The sequence below is a fragment of the Panicum virgatum genome, chromosome 8N, assembly GCF_016808335.1.
Source record: "Panicum virgatum strain AP13 chromosome 8N, P.virgatum_v5, whole genome shotgun sequence".
In the NCBI taxonomy this organism is placed as follows: Eukaryota; Viridiplantae; Streptophyta; class Magnoliopsida; order Poales; family Poaceae; genus Panicum; species Panicum virgatum.
The window spans coordinates 33,709,923-33,729,470 of record NC_053152.1 but is presented as its reverse complement, the minus strand read 5'-3'; the positions used below and the strand labels follow the sequence as shown (position 1 = coordinate 33,729,470).

At 45.6% G+C, this 19,548-nt stretch overlaps 1 protein-coding gene and 2 long non-coding RNA genes across 3 annotated transcripts; 2 read left to right on the top strand and 1 right to left on the bottom strand.

The window, feature by feature from the left end:
- The first annotated feature begins 6,624 nt into the window (after positions 1-6,624).
- LOC120685344 lies at positions 6,625-8,707 on the top strand. Its single transcript, XR_005679517.1, has 2 exons — positions 6,625-7,028; positions 7,785-8,707. It is a non-coding gene; the product is annotated as an uncharacterized LOC120685344 (long non-coding RNA).
- On the bottom strand, positions 7,823-13,470 carry LOC120685343 (NAD-dependent malic enzyme 59 kDa isoform, mitochondrial-like). The gene is made up of 19 exons (XM_039967197.1): positions 13,145-13,470; positions 12,908-13,004; positions 12,682-12,800; positions 12,400-12,567; positions 11,928-12,056; positions 11,682-11,742; positions 11,399-11,502; positions 11,242-11,325; positions 11,039-11,145; positions 10,848-10,953; positions 10,628-10,741; positions 10,446-10,511; positions 9,460-9,532; positions 9,258-9,344; positions 9,117-9,171; positions 8,972-9,043; positions 8,473-8,535; positions 8,235-8,349; positions 7,823-8,149 (listed from the first exon to the last, which is right to left on the bottom strand). Exons 1-19 carry the CDS (start codon positions 13,292-13,294, stop codon positions 8,078-8,080), a joined length of 1,842 nt encoding a protein of 613 aa, XP_039823131.1. The 5' UTR covers positions 13,295-13,470; the 3' UTR covers positions 7,823-8,077.
- Positions 13,471-13,620: 150 nt separating this feature from the next.
- On the top strand, positions 13,621-15,151 carry LOC120685345. Its single transcript, XR_005679518.1, has 2 exons — positions 13,621-14,587; positions 14,681-15,151. It is a non-coding gene; the product is annotated as an uncharacterized LOC120685345 (long non-coding RNA).
- Positions 15,152-19,548: the final 4,397 nt, after the last annotated feature.

Sequence of the window (19,548 nt, the reverse complement as noted above, 5' to 3'; positions counted from 1 at the left end):
AGGGCCTCCTGATGGAATAGTTGGTAAATTTCTTCCCAGTTTATCCATAGAATGGCCTCCCCCGTAAGAAATCGTCATCTTTAATCTTTGCGCCCTGCATGAAGATGCAATCGGCCATCGCACGCATGTAGTGCTGGTGCAGCTTATACATTTGCGTTGGAAGCACATACACTACTTCGGGGGGTACAAGAGTTTTGCCGATCTCAAACATCCATTTGACGACCACATCGGCCTTTGGAATATCTTCTCCCCCTGCAATCTGAGCGGCCGTCAGGTTTGATTCTTTCAAAAATGTAACAAAGTCTTGTTCTTGCGTCGTCTGTCCCACTACGAGAGGCTCTATTGATTGTTTCTTTTGGGCTCCGAGCTGTGGAACGTCGGACGACGACGACTTTGATTGTCTCTTCTTTTTCTCAGTAGTTTTGATAATTGTGCGTTCGTAGTCTGAAGGGGGGTCTCTCGGAATGAATTTTCTCTTATTTGCTTCGCACATTCCCTTAAAAAATTTCAAATCTATTGGATTTATCACTTTCTCGGGCTCCGGCTTCGGCTTCGGCTTGAAGTGCTCTTTAACTCTTTCTTGAGTTATCCGATCGCATTCTTCAAGGCTCATGTCCCAGGGTTTAATAGGAGCCTCCTTGGTTTTCTTCTTCTTTTCCTTCTTCTTTGGAGGCTCCTTAGCCGGTGCAGCTACCTTCTTTGCCGGCGGCCGTTTCTGCTTCTTTGCCGGCGGCGGAGGGGGTGACCATGGAGGCGACGGTGACGAAATATTCTCTAAGTAATTCAAAAAATATACATGAAATATTCTATCTATAATTTTACTAAGTATCGACTGTGAAATATTCTAGACGGTTTTTTCACTAAGTAATTCAAGAAATATACATGAAATATTTAAAAGAAATTTAAACTCACTTTACACATACATACATACATTCATACATTTAAAAATTTGTAAATATACCTTTATTTACACAACAAATTATGATTTCACTCTTAACAACAAATTATGATTTCACTCTAAATAACATGAACTCTAAATTATGATTTAGAGTTACTGAAAATGAGCCATAATTGATAAAATTACATGAACACTCTGAAAACTCTGAAAATGAACTCATAATTTGTAAATAACATGAACACAACAAATTATGATTTCACTCTAAAGTTACATGAGTGTAGCTTCCTAGCTACTGAAAATGAGCCATAATTGGTCGACGATGTCGATCTCAGTGCTGCAAACACTCGACGGTGTTGAGGGGACTCAGGAGATCGAGCTCTACCTTTGGGTAGTCGCGGCATGGGCTGCTGGGATGGCCTGTAGCGGCGGGTCGACGGCGAGCAGGGGATGGCGTGGCGAGGGCGTTACGGCGGCGGCGGTGTTCCGGCGGGTCTCCGGTGGGTTGGTCGGGGCTCTGGGCGGCGGCGTGAGGTCGGGGCTCTGGGCGGCGGCGACGTCGATGGCGGCGGTGCTCGGCTCGCGCGGTGGGGGGAGCAGGACGGCGGCGGCACCAGGCGCAGATGAGAAACCAAGTGTTAGGGGAAGGGCGAAGGAGGAAGGAAATATATGGGGGGGCCTTTTGTCCCGGGTCGTGGATTCACCCGGGACAAAGGGGGTTTTTGGGCGGGCTGGGAAAATTCCCAGCCCGCGGCCCACCTTTAGTCCCGGGTGGATCTACCACCCGGGACAAAAGGGGCCCGTTTTCCCTCGTTCCCGCCTAATGTTATGTTTGTTTTTGTTTCTTTTTACTTCTCTTTTAAAATTGTCTTTCATTTGTTAATTCAGTTAATAAAATTATGATTCCAAAAATTATGGAACAAAATTTCTTATCTCTATATAAACTTGATACACGCAACAAAAATAATTAATTTTCATTCAAGTGATCGGGTCAATGAAATATCTAACTTTTTTGAAATCATATTTGTTATTTTGACCATGCAAAAATATATTAGGTGAAATTTTTTTTCAAACTGTTGTTTTTCGACAGAAAGTGGATTCTATCACGATATTAACGTTTAAAAATTGAATTTTAGATAAAATTAAGCAATTTCATGATATTAATGAGTAGTGTGTGAGTTTGAGAGATAGTGTGTGTTAGTGAGATTGTGTGTGGTAGTGAGAGAGTATAGTGTGTTAATGTGAATGTAATTTCATGAAATAAATAAAATTAGTTGAGTAATCCATTATTGAATGTAAATTATAATTGAGTCTAGTAATTAAGTGAAAAATATATAAAATAATATATATAACACATAAAGTATAATTGTACAGTACATATATAATAAAAGTATTCGAATTGCGATTATGTTTTTATACAATAATATAAAATGATTCAAGTACATGAAGGATTAGTGGTAACAGACTTTCTCTTCACAAATGTCCCTTGATTATGATCACGGCGCAAGTATGGAGCATCATCATTGGCTAGCAGGATGCATGGATCAGCATTTACTTCGAAAGGTGGAATGACAACAAAATTATTATATTCTTTTGAAAAGTCTGTCTTGTCCTCCACTCCAACGATGTTTCTCTTTCCTGATAGAACTATGTGTCGCATCAATTCTTCGTGAGGTGCATCACATCAATTGCATGACGAACATCTAAGACTTCCCAATATGGTAGCTCCCAAAATATAGATTTCTTCTTCCACATGGGCGCCATTTCGTTTTCGTTCGGAACAGGTTGGCTACCAGATCCCTTTCCAAAAATAACTTCTAGATCTTTTACCATGTTGAAGACGTCTTTACCACTACGGTGCATCGGTTTTGTTCGGTGGTCCGCTTGGCCTTTGAAATGCTTGCCCTTCTTTCGTACCGCATGCCTGATGGGAAGAAACCGACGATGACCCATGTATACAACCTTCTTACAGTGAGTCAACCATATATTATCGGTATCATCTAAACAGTGTGTGCATGCTTTGTATCCCTTGTTCGAATGTCCTGACAAGTTACTAAGAGCAGGCCAGTCATTGATCGTTACGAACAGCAATGCTCGTAGGTTGAAGTTTTCCTGTTTGTATTCATCCCACATCCGTACACCTTCATCGCCCCAGAGCAATAAGAGTTCTTCGACCAATGGTCTTAGGTACACGTCAATGTCATTTCCGGGCTGCTTTGGACCCGGGATAAGCACTGGCATCATGATGAACTTTCGTTTCATGCAGAGCCATGGTGGAAGATTGTACAGACAAGTGCTATGACCACTGCTCATCTCACCAAAAGGATTCATGCCATCCGTACTCAAACCGAACCTTATGTTTCTCGCATCCAAATCAAATTCAGGGTACGTTCTATCTATTTTTCTCCACTGCGACCCATCAGCGGGGTGTCTCAACATCGAGTCTTTCTTGCGTTCCTCTTTGTGCCATCGCATCAACTTAGCATTATCTTTATTTCTAAACAGATGCTTCAAACGTGGTATTATAGGCGAATACCACATGACCTTCGCAGGAACTCTCTTCCGGGGAGGCTCCCCCTCGACATCTCCAGGATCATCTTTTCTAATCTTGTAACGCAATGCACTGCATACGGGACATGCATCCAAATTCTCATACTCGCCTCGGTAGAGGATGCAGTCGTTGGGGCATGCATGTATTTTTTGCACTTCCAGTCCCAAAGGGCAAACAAGTTGTTTGGCTTCATACGTTGTGGCAGGCAATTCATTGTCCTTAGGAAGCATTTTTTTTAACAAGTTTGAGTAATTCACCAAATCCCTTGTCGGATACCCCATTTGTCGCCTTCCATTGCAGCAACTCCAAGGTGGTGCCAAGTTTCTTAAATCCATTTTGACAATCTGGGTACAACAACTTATGGTGGTCCTCTAACAACTTCTGGAACTTCAACCTCTCCATTTCACTCTCACAGTCTGCCTGCACATTGTGCAATGCCTGCCCTAGATCGTCGCTGGGATCATTTTTTGCTACATCTACTTCGGGCTCTTCCATGGGAATATCGTCATCGAATGCACCGATTCCAGCATTCCCGGGAAAGTGGTCGTCAAAATCTTCTTCTTCATTGTCTTCCATGGTAACCCCCTGTTCTCCGTGCTTTGTCCAACAAACATACTTCTTCATGAAACCATTTGCGAAAATGTGGCTGTGTAGGATTCTTGAAGATGAGTAATCCTTGTTATTGTTGCAATGAACACACGGGCAGCACATAAAACCATTCTGCTTGTTTGCCTCAGCCACAGACAAAAAATAATGCAGGCCATCAATGAATTCTTTCGAACGTCGGTCAGCATTGTACATCCATTGCCGGTCCATCTGCATTTTAAATAAATCTATTTGAATTCTTTACACGTATCGAATAAATAAAATATATCAAACCTAAATTAAATTAAATGTAACATAACATGAATGATTAAAAGATATGCAATATCCATCATACATCTTGATTAATTAAAAGGAGTACTTAATCCATTACAGAACTTAACAAAGGAGTACTATACATGAAATTTAAAAATTCGGTCAACAACACATAGGTTTTCAACCGTCCTTGCGTTGGAACGCAGAATGCTCTAACGGATTTCTTGCTGGCGCAGAAGAAGATGGCGGAGCTGAAACCTCTGATTTTGGTGGTGACGAACCGTAACGCCGCAATAAATCCTCAAGATCAAACGGAGGTTCCTCGCCCCTTGCCATGCATTCTCTATATTCTTTTTCCAAATAACGAAGCGCTGCCCTATGAAAAGCACTAGGTTTTTTGGACCGACGACCTACTCGAGTTGTGCCCTTCTCTCCAGAAGGATAACGATCACCCCACCGGCGCCACTCTCTCCAGATTAATAACTCTTGCAAATAACAATGAAATCATATAAAAAAGACAAAATGTATCATTAATCCTCAAGAAATCTCTAATTAATTGAAAGAATTCTCTATAACTTCTAATTACTTTGACACCCTTCAGTTCCAGGAGTACACTAGAGTACTGAATAAATACATTCATGAATAATTCATTCATATTACAAAAATTCTAATATACTCATTTCATTAATTCATTCATGAATACAAAAATCAAATATCCACAATATGGTTATGTATACAAGTACATCACATGAAGTGTCTACACTCATTCTAAAATTTTCTACTATCCACATACTCATCTAAATCCAAAAAAAAATCACACCTACATATGCAATCTAGCTAAATGTCCAAGAAATGAGCTAGCTACACATTTTCTCTATTTCTAAAGCATGAAATGAGCTATAAAAGCCAAGGAATAATAGAAAAACAAGCCACAAACCTTTAGCGCCGATGGATGGACGGGGAATCAAAGATCTTCACAAATGTGGTGAAGAAATGAGCAAGAACTCCTCCCTCCCGAGCCGAGAACAGCAAGAAACAAGTGAGCTGAATGGCTCGGGCGGGGGGAGAGGGAAGGGGATAAGGGGGCCAAGGCCTTTTGTCCCGATTGGAGACACCAACCGGGACAAAATGGGGGAATTTTGTCCCGGTTGGTGGATCCAACCGGGACAAAAGGCCCGCGTACCCTTTTGTCCCGGTTGTATCCACCAACCGGGACAAAATGCCCCCATTTTGTCCCGGTTGGTGGATACAACCGGGACAAAAGGCCTTGCCCCCCCCCCTTACCCGGCTAGCCGTTGGACCCGGGACAAAAGCCACCTATTGTCCCGGGCCCAAAGGCTGCCGGGACAAATGGCCTGGAACAAAGACCTGTTCTGTAGTAGTGAATTTAAAACCCGGCTGGTTGGTGCCATTACTCGTTGACCAACCACTATACTACTAGTGTGTTGGTGTTCTGTAACAATAATATTAACCAAAGCTCAAAAATTTGTATTATAAGTTATTTATAGATATTTAATAGAGTTAATATGATGCTGAGTTGGATGTGCTTTCATGCGAGACTGATCCTTAAACTGGAGGTAACTAACTGAACTGAGGAACTTGTACTTGTTAGCCTATTTCAGTTCAGTCAATATACTCAAGGAAGTGTAAATCATGGCCATTAAATTTGTCCGACTATGTCAATATGGTCATTGGCTCGTTAACGGTTAACCACACATATCTAGATGACGTAGAGTAGACCTTCGTGTCTTATAACGCAATGTGATAGGTCACAGCTCACATGTTTCTAATCTATTTCTTTCTTTTATACTACCCTCTTCCTTGCTTATTTTTAATTTCCTTCAGCAACATTTCTCTACAGCCCTTTGTAGTGATTGTGGAAGGAGGGCTAAAGCAGAGGCGGTTGTGTTTGGAAAGCGCACGAGTAGGTGAGCAAGATCTAACGCTTATTGTCGCACCCAAAATTTCAGTTTTAGGTTGTGAATATTTTTTCAAATAAAATTATCTGTTTTCTAGAGTTTGTCAAAAAAAATTCAGATTTTGCTGGTATTTATTCTAATTTTCTAGAGCTTCCTCTCTAGATAAAAAAAGTATCCTAATTTTTTCCTTAGTTCTTTTTACTTTCTTCATCGGACCGGCCCATCAATCTTTTCAATAAGATCAGACCGGCCCATCTCTTTTCTTATCTTTCCCTTGCGCGCGAGCGACCCAAAATATGTTCGGCTCGATCGCTTGGCCAAACGCGCAAGCCAAGGCGCAGGCCCCACCTATCTATATCTTCGTCTTCGCCCGCCGCCCGCCGCCCCCCGCACACCGCCAATCCTTAGCTGCAGCCCACTGCCTTCCCGTCGCTCGCCCAACATGAATCGCTGCAGCGCCCCTCGAGGCCTCCAACCCCTCCTGCATCGCCACTTCCCAACGCGCACGCCCAGCCCGCGGTCCCGCGCCCCTGCTGCTGCCGCGCCTCGCGACCTCCCCTCCCCTCCCCTCCCCACCAACGGAGCAGTGCGCACCGCCCCGTTCGCTGGTCGATTCGCCGCGGCTGTCGCCCGCGCGGCCAAGCCCAGGCCGTGATGAAGATCTCCACACCGGTTCGTCGAAAAAAAAGATCTCCGCGCCGAACTGCACCTGCCCGCTGCCCAGGGAGCATAACGAGAACAGACCGCCGCTGCCACTCCCCGGCCAAGTTTCCGGCCCCCACGGTACATCCGCACCGCGAGTAAGGTATAAAATGGATTCCTCTAGTCGTCCTGTTTCACTACCGCCGCTTCCCAAAGCTTATCGTGTTTAAGTCCCTAAACAGATTGCACGTTTTAGTTCCGTTCCTTCTTGTTGCGCTAGTTTTTGTTTTAGTGTGATCATTTTAGCGGCATGTTGTACCGTACTTTTTGATTTTATAATTTAATTTAGTTTAAATTTGATTAATGCCCTATCTAAACTAGTTTTTCTAATTAAAAACAAATTAGAGCTCTACCCTAATTTTCATACTTTTTGGTAGCTTCAATAATATCAATTTGAATATCATTTTAATATAATTTGTTCAGTTTAACGTGAAGCATAAAGTTCTGCGTTTAGATACTTTCACCAGTTCTCTTCTAATTAATTGTTGAATTAGTATAATATATATAGATAACAGTTCTCTTCTAATTAATTGTTGAATTAGTATAATATATATAGATAACTAATATAAAATTTAACTAAATTTCCCTAGTCTTTACAACTATAAATTAATATAAGTTAATTATAATGTTGGATACCATTTGCTTAATTGCATGTGTTTTTTGTTAAAATAACTTCAGCTTATAGTTTCTTTTATATTATAATATAAAATCTTCCGAACCATAACTCTGTTTTAAGCATTTCTTATGCTCTCACGAACATAGTTTCAAGCCCTACTCATTAGTCTGCACTTTTGTAGTTTTTTTTTTTTAGTTCTGCTTCTTTGCTTGTATATTTATGCCTAATGCTTGCCGCAAGTAGAAGGAATACATTTCGAGAACTTCCAAGAGCAAGAGTTTGAAGAATCTGAGCAGTACGAAGCTCAACGGATCTCAAAAATAAGCATTCTTCAGTGAATTAATCATGTCTAACAGTCAAAGCAAATGAATGGGGGTGATACAAGGCCATATACGTGTAACGTGGGCATGAAATCTCTGCTGAAATGCTTTCTAGCTGAGCAACTAAATTAAAAATGGCTAATAATTTTAGCCAAAACAAATGACAAAGTCTGATACATTCCTTCGAATGGAATGTCAGGAACAGCTGGTTCCGATTTATTTGTCGCTCACAAGGGGGCTGTAAATAGGGTACCACATTTTGCGAGCAACGTAGTCCACCGTTTCCGACTGTCAACAACGCGATAAACTTAGTTCAGACACTGCCATAGCCTTGAACTATAGAATGTGACATTAATTTCTGTGTAGATGGTACCTCTGACATGCTCCCAAGCTCCCTAGGACCCACATCGCAGCACCCCTCAGCAAGGTCTTCAGCGACAGCGGCACGGACGACTGCTGCGCCGACCTGTGCAGTGATGTGCCTGATACTGCAGTGTTTGATGGATACGCCAGTCAACCGTTAGTCGAAAATGGACATGGAGTTCATATTACAATGAGTATAGTAAGAAATGGGATGGATGTGCCAGCATGCCGTAGCTGATGAAGCTAACCTGGAGACTGAAGGGAAGAGGATTCCTTTTCGAATTTCATCATCTGTGATGTATGATGCCAGGCTGCATTGCAAAAATAAGCAGATGCTTATCTAGGTTATTGATCCACAAGAAAAAGAAAAGAATGGTTCGAATCAGATTAGACGTTTGTGGAACCAGTGTAATTGATATCTTATGCCAATGGAACTTCAGCAAAGCTAAATGCGGGGGCACCTAATCTGGTGGGCCAACTATATATTTTTTTTTACTCCCTCCATTCCAAATTATAGGTCGTTTGACTTTTTTGACATCAAATTTGACCACTCGTCTTATTCAAAAAATTTATGCAAACATAGTCAAATTTAAACCATTCTTCGAGAACTTATATTAATAAAGCAAGCCACAACAAAAGAAATGATGTTTTGTACAAATTTTTGAATAAGACGAGTGGTCAAACTTGAGGTTGAAAAAGTCAAACGACCTATAATTTGGAACGGAGGGAGTATCAAGCAAGACTTACCACTCAGCTGCTGCTTGAAGCATGCCATCCGAAATATGCCGAGCACCTGAAAGGAGAGCTCCTAAACCAATCCTGAATATGACCAAACTTCCATCAGTAAAATAAAAAAAAATTCTTGTGTAGGAGAGGTGAGAGTTTATCGTACCCAGGAAACAGATACATGTTGTTTGCTTGATTAGCATAACCTGTCTTACCATTTCCTATGAAATCAAAACTTCAGCACCAGTGATCGTCTACTGGGAATTATTGATATAGAACAATGCAAAAGAGAGTAGGCAGGAATTACCTAAAGAAATGTTACTGAAAGGGCTTCCACTAGCAAATATTGCATTCTCTCCAACATGCTTGAATACATCATCAGGAGTACACTCAGCTGTAATGTAACGAGAGAGGACCGAAATTAGCACTTCATCTTTGGGTTCCTTTAAAAAGAAAAGCATTTCATCCTTGGGTTTCCTCAAATTATCTGTGGGTGGCTGAGCACAAACCTTTAGTAGTTGGGTTGGACATTGCAAAAACTGCAGGGCGAGGGGAATCAGATTCTTTCATAGCCTTGAGAACCTGATTACATATGGAGTACTCAATTGTAAAAATATGATCACTTGGAGTACAATTTGGCATTTCCCAATATGGTCTTATACACAAAAGAGAATGAGTGGAGCTTTGATGCTCAACATTCATCAGCAATTACAGATGAACAATTTAGCTAGGAATATTCTGAATGATGAAAGTTCATCAACATCAACATCAACAACAACAACATAGCCTTTTTTCCCAAGGAAGTTGGGGTAGGCTAGAGATGAAACCCAAAAAAAACAAAGGTCAAATGATAAAAAGTTCATAAGAAAAAAAATCCAGCATTTCACTTGAGTGGTGATGGTGCCCAACACTTTGATCAAGCAACATTATCAAACAATGGTAGACTAGATTAGGCAAGTAAACAGCTCACAACAGCTAAACCACAATTTCTGTTCTGCTGCTGTGGAATTGTCAACAAAGTTCAGATATATTGGCCAAAATGAAGTCCCTTCACTAGTTAGGCCTAACAAATCTTCCTATATGAGAAAGGTATACACTTGAAACTGTTTTTGTCCATGAGATCATTCATGAATCATATTCGATCAGTCTAAAACGGGAACCTTCAAAACGAAAAGTCTATAAGATTGACTGGATCTTTTTTTTTAAGCATATGTTCACCCATAAGGTGTTAACTCACGCAGTCATTGCGTTCGAGAAAAAACTCACGCAGTCATTCACTGGCATAATAAGAATGCAGGCTATTGGTACTGGGAATATTTTCTAGATTCATAAAACATCTAAGATCACAGTCCTTAACCAAAAGTAAATGGATAATCTAGTGTTAATAATAAGAACCTAGACTGAGGACTGCTAAATCAGTGGTAAGATAAAAAAGGCATGCCTTAACTTGTTGCAGAATCCTGAAAGAAGTAGGTCATCGGATACTTAAGCTTACCTCCTCATTAAATATGCCCCCAACTCCAGATAGTCCTAAAAGCACATGAGGTTTAACTTTCTTGACCTGACGATCAGTATCAAACTGAATTAGTCCAAGCACACAAGCATTGGAAATTATCTAATATATTATTCTAAGCTCCAGTAGCTGAAAATGTAACCGTAAGAATCAAATTATCATACCACTTCAACAAGACTGGCTCCTTCATGGAGATCTGGGACCTCATCTGGACCATAGCCTCTGGCAAAACGTGCTACAGCAGGATCCAGACCCTTCCTAGTTTTCGTAATAAGGCCCTACAAGGCACAACACAACAGGAGCACATAAGTTGACAGCCTTTATATTTCACATATAATGGACCTTAATTAAAAAACAGAGAAAATATTTGCTTGCCTAACTTACATCTTTGTCCAGAACCCAGAATTGATTATGTCCTTCACCAGTTCTATGGATCCCAGGCATCCTCAACATTGACTGTTTAGCCATGCTTAGCACACCTATCCCAGCACTGGATTCTAAAGAGGAATTAGAATGGACGAACCACACTTTTGACAACATACCATATAAAATAAACTGGAGAAATTCTACAATACCTTCCAGCTCCCACAACGACTATCTTTTGATTTGGAAAATCCTGCAGAGGCCGGCCTTGTGCTCTAACAGCACCAAGTAGGCCAGCTAGGGCAACTCCGGCTGTCCCCTATTTTAGATAGGATGAGCCCATATAAGATATAAATTTGAACGAACACAATCTTGCCAAATAAATCACGTAATAACAAATAGGGAATCAAAGTACCTGTACGTCATCATTGAACATGCAAAATCTGTTCCGATACCTCTGAAGAGTCTCAAAGGCCCATTTCATTTGGAAGTCTTCAAACTGTGATTTTCTCACTTCAGAAAAGGAGCAACATTGAACAAGTAGGATGACCTTAAACTTAAAGAGCACATACCTGCACAACTGCTTTAGGCCAACGTGCATGGACAGCCTCCATGAATTCATCTACAACGGCCAAGTATTCTTCTCCTTCCAACCGAGGTTGCCTTAGTCCTAAATCTAAGTAAATACCATTGAATAAGGTAGCGACAATGGATTTAGTTACTAAAACATACATCTTTTCTAAGCAAAGAATATTCAGGTTTCGATTTAATCAAAGAAAACATTATAAATAGGTTGTAAAATCATGTCCTGACGAAAAAATGTTTAAGAAATTAGGTTTAATGTATCCTACGTACATAGCTTGTCTTCCAGAAGCTTTTCATTATTTGTCCCCACATCAAGCATTATTGGAAGAACCTGCAAGTATTGGTGTATTTCCAAAGAGCAGGAAAATAAGAAAAAAGGAATGGCATAAAGGGCAAGCTAGTGAATATAATTGATTTGTTCTAGTTGGCCGTGTTATAAAAGTAGATGTAAAAAGCAATTTATTTGTAGCTGATGCATATTCATTCCAGAAAGACAGGTAGTAGGATGTTTCAAACCTTTTGTGGGTTAATACCGGCAGCTGCAACATAGACATCAAGTTTACCAATAGGTATGCCTATCCCCTGAACACCAAGGTCACCTAAGCCTAGAATGCGACTCCCATCAGTCACAACTATCATGTCAACCTGAAAAGGTGCCAACCAATTGCGTGAAGGCAGGTCATAAAGGCAGAAATAGAAGAAGTAATGCTGAATATTGTTTATATGGTCTCTAAGCAGAAAGGTGTTAAGCGATCAAGAGTTTATCATGAAAGTAACGATAATGCAAATTATTGTACAATTACTTCTAAGCATTGGCTCATGGCATATTGAAAGGTCCAGGAAACCACTAGCATCAATCAAATCTTATGATTCGGTTTCATATTTTTTTTAATTGAATTGGTACTCTAATAAACTCAACTTCCATTGACACCACACTAGAAGCAAATACTTCAAAAATAGTGCATTTAGACAGCAGTTTCAATTATACCTTCTCTGCTGGCCAGTTGTAAATCATCGACATCATCTCCCCCTTATCCTTTGCACTGAAATACATCCCGCGGGGTCGTCTGAACAGACCACTGTAATTCTCACAGACCAAGCCGACAGTGGGAGTGTATATTATCGGTGCAAAATCCTTGATGTTGTCGATTAGCACCTGGCAAAAACAGAGCATATTACCACCGTGCAAGCACTCCAAATTCAGGGCGATCACCATTGCATCAGTTTTTTTTTCTTATCCAAACACGATTCTGTAACACCGGGAGCTCACCCTGTAGTACAATGTCTCGTTCCGGTCGTGCAGCCTGTTGAGGATCCTCCACTTGGCCAGCGCGACGATGGAATCCGGTGCGCCCCGCGTGTTGTTCTCCAGCGACCGGAACGAGTTTACTGCAACAAAAAAAAAAGCAAGCGGGCGAGCACGCATTCGCATCAGCAACGGCGGATTCCGACGCGAGCGGCAGCGGCGGGACGGGGGTGGGTGGGGGGCGACTCACTGAATCGCTCGTACTGCTGCTCGAAGGACATGACCCGCGGCGGGAGCAGGCCCCGGAGGCCGAGGCGGTCGCGCTCCGTCATGGGGAACGCCGTGTCCTGCGCCCAAATGGAAGGGAAGCCCCCGCGCCCCCCGGTAAGATGGAACCGCATCAGAGCCCCGCGCGCAATCGCCGCGGGATCGGGGACGGCGGGGAGCGCCGCGCGTGCGGATGGGATGGGATGGGATGGCGGCCTACCTTGTTGTACCATGGGTCGTGGAGGATGTCGTTGCCGCGCTTGTGCACGATGCAGGGCCCCGGGACGGCGGCGCCGGCGCCCGCCGGGGGCGCGGACGACGACAGGAGCCGCCGGATCTGCGCCGACCGCCGCGCCGCCGAGCGCCACATCGCCGCCCAGCGAGAGATTTCAGCCGACGCGCCGCTCGGCCGTGGGGACACGCCCGGGCGCAACCAATGCTCGGCAGCCGCGTCCGGAGACGGTGGTGCGGTGGTGGGTCCCACTACTGGAAAAACATGATCGATCCGCTAGCTCGTGGGAGGAGGCCAGGAGGGATTTTGAAGGGGGCGCGACGCCGTGCGTGCGGGCACCCGCGGTGAGGGTAGGACAGGCAGGAGAGGAGCCCCCGGTCACGCGCGGGGGCGGGGCCGCGGGGTGTGCAGCGTGGGTGATGCGACGCGGGGCGCGGACGCGGGCGGGGGCGCGGAGGAGCGGACGCGGGCGGGGGCGCGGCGCTACTAGTGGAGGCGTGTTTGTCCGGGGGCGGGGTCAACCGCGGGCCGCGGCCCGCGGACCGCAGGTCGCAGCGCGAGCATAAATTCGAAAGCATAGAGGAGGATTTGCTTGGCGCACCCAGAGGCACACACCACTCATGACTTTTTTTTTTAAGACCTGGACATTATAGTCCAGCATTCATTAATAAGAAGAGAAAGCAGAGTTTACATAGGCGCCAGAGGCGCCAAGATCAACTTCCGGTCCAGACAGGGTGCTGAGCCGGCCAAAAAGAGAAAAAATGACTACTCGCGGAAGATGTGTCTGACTAAATAGTCAAGCGATTTTGCGCCCGCAAAGATCCAGAGCCTGACGTCGTCCCTTAGGTTGGAGATGAACCTTGAAATTGTCAGCTCCTGTTTCCTGAAGATCCTGTTATTGCATTCCTTCCACAGGGACCAAATGATCAACAGAACCAGTGAACCCATTCCTTTATTCAGCTGGTTTTGTGCCGCGAAGAATTGACAGAACCAGGGTTGGAGGTCCTGAGTGTTGGTCCAGCAAGCAGGTGAGAGAGATTGACAGTTTGCCCAAGCAGCAGCGGACAACCAAACCTGCTTAGAAAAAGGGCATTCAGCCACAAGGTGGAAGGCCGTCTCCAGGTTCCGTTCACAGAGTGGGCAGAAGTAGCAGTTCGGCCATTCACGCAGTAGCAGTCGATCGGCTGTCCAGATCCTATTCTGTAGTAGCAGCCAAACAAAGAACTTGCACTTGGACGGGCCCCAAGGTTTCCAAGTGTTGAAGGCAACCGGTGATCTCGTGTGACCTTCCAATTGAAAGTCGTACGCAGAATTCGTGGAGTATAAACCTGATGCAGTCAACTTCCAAGTGAGCTGGTCTTCTTCGTTGCCATCCAAAGTTAACTGTTGTGCCTCGATGCGCTCCCAGAGAACGAAGAATTTTGTTAGCAGGTCAGGCGTTAAGTTATAGCAAATATCCTTTACCCACCGATTGCCCGTCATGGCGGCATAACCGTTCTGTTCTTCCGTTTGCTGTGCTTGTAGAGGAGGGGGAACAGAATTGCAGGCGCTTGACCATCCAGCCAGCTAGAATTCCAGAACAGAGCTTTTCTCCCATTGTGCACCTGAACTCGGGTTGCTGCCGCAAACAGTGCCCGATCCGTATCATCCACCGGCAATTCAGAGCCTGCCCAAGGTTTCTCCGGGTTCGTCCAGGCGTACCAAAGCCAAACCAAGCGCAAGGCGCGACCAAAACGTTCGAGGTCCAGTATGCCCAGATCTCCAAGCTCAGTCGGGAGGCAAGTTTTCAGCCAGTTTACCTTGCATTTGCCACCATGGTACTCTTGGTTGCCAGCCCAAAGAAAACGCCTCCTTGTATTGTCCACCACTCATGACTTGCAAAGGGAACTTGCGCGCCTAGGCATACAATACAATTTTTGTTTGAAAAATTGGCTGTGTACTATTAAAAGATGCAAATATTAAAAAAAATCAATTGAAAGATTCAGCTTTGAGAAATAGCATTGAAAGGTTGCTCGATTATTGATTTCTACCATTCTCGGGAACTCAACATCAACATGGGTCTTCCTAATTTAGGGTCGACCGTAGGGAGGGGCTCCCTACGGTCGATCTCCCTACCGTTTTTTCTTTTTTTAGAAACTTTTTTGTCGTTTTCCGATTTTAGAAAAAATTTCTAAGAGAAATTTTGGAGAGAGAAAAAATTTTGACGACAAAAAAATTAGAAAAAAAATTTGAGATACAAAAATTGGGAAATTTTGAAAAGAAAAATTTTGCATCCAGAACTAAAAAAATTTAGTAAAACAATTTTGCATCCGAAAACAAAAAAAGGTTAGAATAAAAAAATTGCATCAATATCAAAAGAAAAAAAGTTTGGGTAAAAATTTTGGTCGGTAAAAAAAATTGATATATCAAAAAAAGAAAAAAACATATCTCCCCCGCCGACGCCGCCGGCCTGCGGCACCACCTCCCCGTCGGCGGCCTGCCGCACCGCGCATCCCCGCCGCACAACCCAGGAAGGCGGATCCGGGCGGCGGCGGCGGGCGAGTGCGCGGCGGCCCAGCGAGGCAGATCTCGCGGGGACGCCGGCGGGGGAGCGCGCGGCGGCCCAGGGAGGCGGATCCGCGGCGGCGGGAGAGCCCGTGGCGGTCCGGAGGCGGCGGGGGAGGTGCGGCGGCTTCAGGGAGGGGAAGGAGCTGACTCAGGGAGGGAAGGGAAACGCGGCTTGAGGGAGGAAGGGGAGGCGGCGGCGGTGGCGCGCCGGTCCGGATCCCACCTGGATCCATCGAGAGGAAAGGGGCGCCGCTGGTCGGATCTGTCGAGAGGAAAGGGAAGGAAATGGTGAGGGGGAATGGGGAAGGGGAAGGCTGCGGGGCACGGGAAGGAAATGGAATCGACCGTGAGTTGCTGAGTTTACGGTTAACTGTAAACTCAGCATTGGGCATCAACATGAGAGCTTCAGGCCTTACCAGCCACCTCCCTCTCCCTATGACACCAGACCCCCTCGTCATCCTAACCACTAGCCACCTCAGAAACACGGATACGGCAGGGAGGGTGCGTATCCCGTGTCGGATACGTATCCGACACGGATACGCCTGGGATACGGCCGGGATACGTATCCACGGCGTGTCCGCGTATCCCTGCAACAGTGACGCTGGAAACTCACGAACGGATACGTATCCACGTATCCAACGGCGACGAGCCGGCCGCGCGCGCCGCTCGGTCCGCCCGCGCTGCTCCGCTCGCCCACGGTCGCGTGCTCCGCTCCTCCCATGGCCGCGTGCCACCCGTGCCGCTCCTCCCGCCTCCGCCGCTCCGCCCGCGGCCGTCCGCGCCGAGCGGAGAGGAGGAGGGTAGGCAGCGGGGGAGGGGGAGCTTGCAAGCCCCCGCTGTCGCCTTGCACCCTCCGCGCACGGAGAAGGAGCTCCGCCGCTGCTTCGTGCCTCCCCGTCATGTCTCTTGCGCAGACTCGGAATCTAGATCGAGAGAGGAGAGGAAATGAGAAAGAGAAGGCAATAGAATGGTGGAAGAAAAATGGACAGAGGGAGGAGATGACTGCTGCGTAGGCGATAAGGTTGGTAGGACCCACCATGTGCTGGGTCTGGGAACACGGAGAGACTTTGACCGGTAGGATAAAAATCAGCATTGGGTCTTTAGATGGGCTAGTGGGCCGCTAGCGCTAGGATAGTAGGTAATTTACTGCTTTTACAAATTTAATATATGCCATTATTTATTTATTTAAAAAAATAGTAAAACATATCCGCGTATCGGGTTTTTTAGAAAATTGTCGTATCTGCGTATCCGTATCCTTCCGATACCGATACGCGTATCCGTATCCGTGCTGCGTTGCTAGCCACCCCTACTGCAGCAGCCTCACTAGATGATTTTCTTTGGCGGCAGCCGCCAGCAGCAGCCCCCGCGGCAATTCGAGACGACGGTGACCCCTTTGCTCCGGTCACAGCTTGTGGTGCGGTAGGGGCAGAAGCAAATGCCGCTGCGGATGGGGGCGCAACATGGAGGAGAGGCTTGCGGAGCTGCCGCTGCTAGAGGGCTCGCCGCCTGGAGGCCGCCGCCGTCCTAGTAATAGTCAACACAGTCACACAGATCGCGGTAGGTAGCTACGAGCTGCATCCTGGGATCGTTCGTTCCACATCAAGATCGGGATCACTGCGGTACGGTACGCCGGGTCAATGCCTGGGATGATACTTGGGATGTCGTTTCGTTCCCCTGACACCGCGAGGGGCCGCCTGCTAGTGTTGAGATAGGAAGGCGCGAGGGCGCTAGCGGCAGTGGTGCAAAGGTTGAGGCATGAACAGCGGTGGGCTCGGAGGTGTGAGCGTGCGGCGGCAGCAGCAGCATGGAGGTTGGGGCGGCGTGGATGCATGGGCGCGCACGGCGGGGGCGGCAGAGGGGAACGACGGAGGCTGCCCCGAATGCTGGACTGGGGAAGAAGATAAGGATGGGAGAGAATAAAGGAAAGAAAAATGAGTAGAAAAATATAGGAGGAAAAGCAACAAAAATAGAAGAGTAAAATGCATCAGAGGTCCATCAACTTGTAGGAAAATATCACTTAGGTCCATCAACTTCAAAATTGCATTTCTGGGTCCATAAACTTATAATTTGTGTCACTTAGGTCCACGAACTTTGAAAGTTTATTCCTAGGTCCATAAATTTGTAATTTGTGTCACCTAGGTCCATACCCCTCCACCTAGGCTTCATGCACTGATATCGCACCAATATGAATATACACGGTTCCCACATATTATTGGAGTTTTGTCAGAATAGTGAATTTTGAGCCCCAATTTCAAATCAAGTGCATAGAGAGGGGAGGGGGATGAAAGACTTATTTTGGAGGTTATTGATATATATTGGGATTCAAAGGGGGCTTTCGGACCGCCATTGATGAGTTCTGGAGCTTCCGGAGTTTATAGACCTAAGTGACACAAATTACAAGTTTAAGGACCTAAAAATGCACTTTCATAGTTTATGGACCTAAGTGACACAAATCTCAAGTTGATGGATCTAAAAATATACTTTTGTAGTTCATGGACCTAAATGACACACCCTTGCAAGTTGGTGGACCTGTGGTGCAATTTACTCAAAATAGAACAAGGGTATTATGGGTATTTAATAGTTAGAAGGAGCTGTTTTGCCAATTGTACTAGGATCGATCCTCGTTCTATATTTATATTTCAGGTATTCAATTAACTAGGAATCATGATCCCAATCTCGAATCAAATGTCTCAAAAGGACATATCTCTGAGAGCATCTCCAACAGCTTCTTCAAATTCCATCCAAAGAGGGGGAATCCAACAGCTTGTCCAACTCTCATCTATCCTCCCTTCCCTCCTACTCACTGGCATGCAGGGCCACCCACTGACTCAGCGCGGGGGACGAGTTTGGAGGACGGGAGCGGTCCTCCATCTTTGGAGGACGGAGGCAGCAATTTACAAAACGGAATACAGAAGCGGTGCGGATGGAGTAGCTGTTGGAAGGAGGGTTTTGTCGTTCCTTCTCTATTTTTTACAGATAGAAGATGGGATAAAGGAGCTGTTGGAGATGGCCTGAGAACCAGAAACTTAAAACTTTCTATGCATATCCCACGTACCACATTCCTGGTGCGTGCGTGTGGCCCTGGGTGCGTGGGTGTGTATGCTTTTTGGCATGGGGGTGTGTCCTGCCTGCGTGCGGGAGTTGGTCGGGTGAGTTTTTCTTGTTGTGTTGACCTTTACTAGTGGGGAAAAAAGAAACTGAAAACATGGCAGGGTGTATGCAGCCGTGGACTAGACGATCGATGATTCTTGAATAGTTGAATGTGTAGGGAAATTGGTAGGCTACGCTAGCATCACTACCACATATGCCCAAGTCATTTGCGAGTAGAAGATCATAGATCGTTACCACTAGACGCGCAGTACAGCGGAAGAAGTCGCGCGTCGATGTAGAGGAAGTAGTCGATCACGTCCCACGAACCAAGCTCCTCGTATTTGATCCCAGCAGCCGATCAACGCAACAGTCGTAGCAGCGCCTCCACGGAGTCCACACGTACGGGGATGAAACACCGGACGTCGGTGTGCTAGCACCGCACGCACGGCAAGGGCGGCGGCGGAGAGAGGGGGGCGGCGGTTAGGGAGGTGGTGCGGCTCACAGGGTTGTGTCGCCCCCTAGCTCCTCCCTCGTATATATAGGGCGTACTAATGGGCTTCTATCTCATAAGTCCATTAGTAACCCTAATCCCTTTTGGATCAATATCCTCATGGGCCTTTAAACCGTATTGTGATGATGGGCTCTTGGGCATATCACCAACAATCTCCCCCTTGCACTAGAGACAATCATACAGGCAAGATTTCCAACATTCCAAACCCCTTAAGTGTGTGACCCGTTAGGTTCATGTGTAGGTA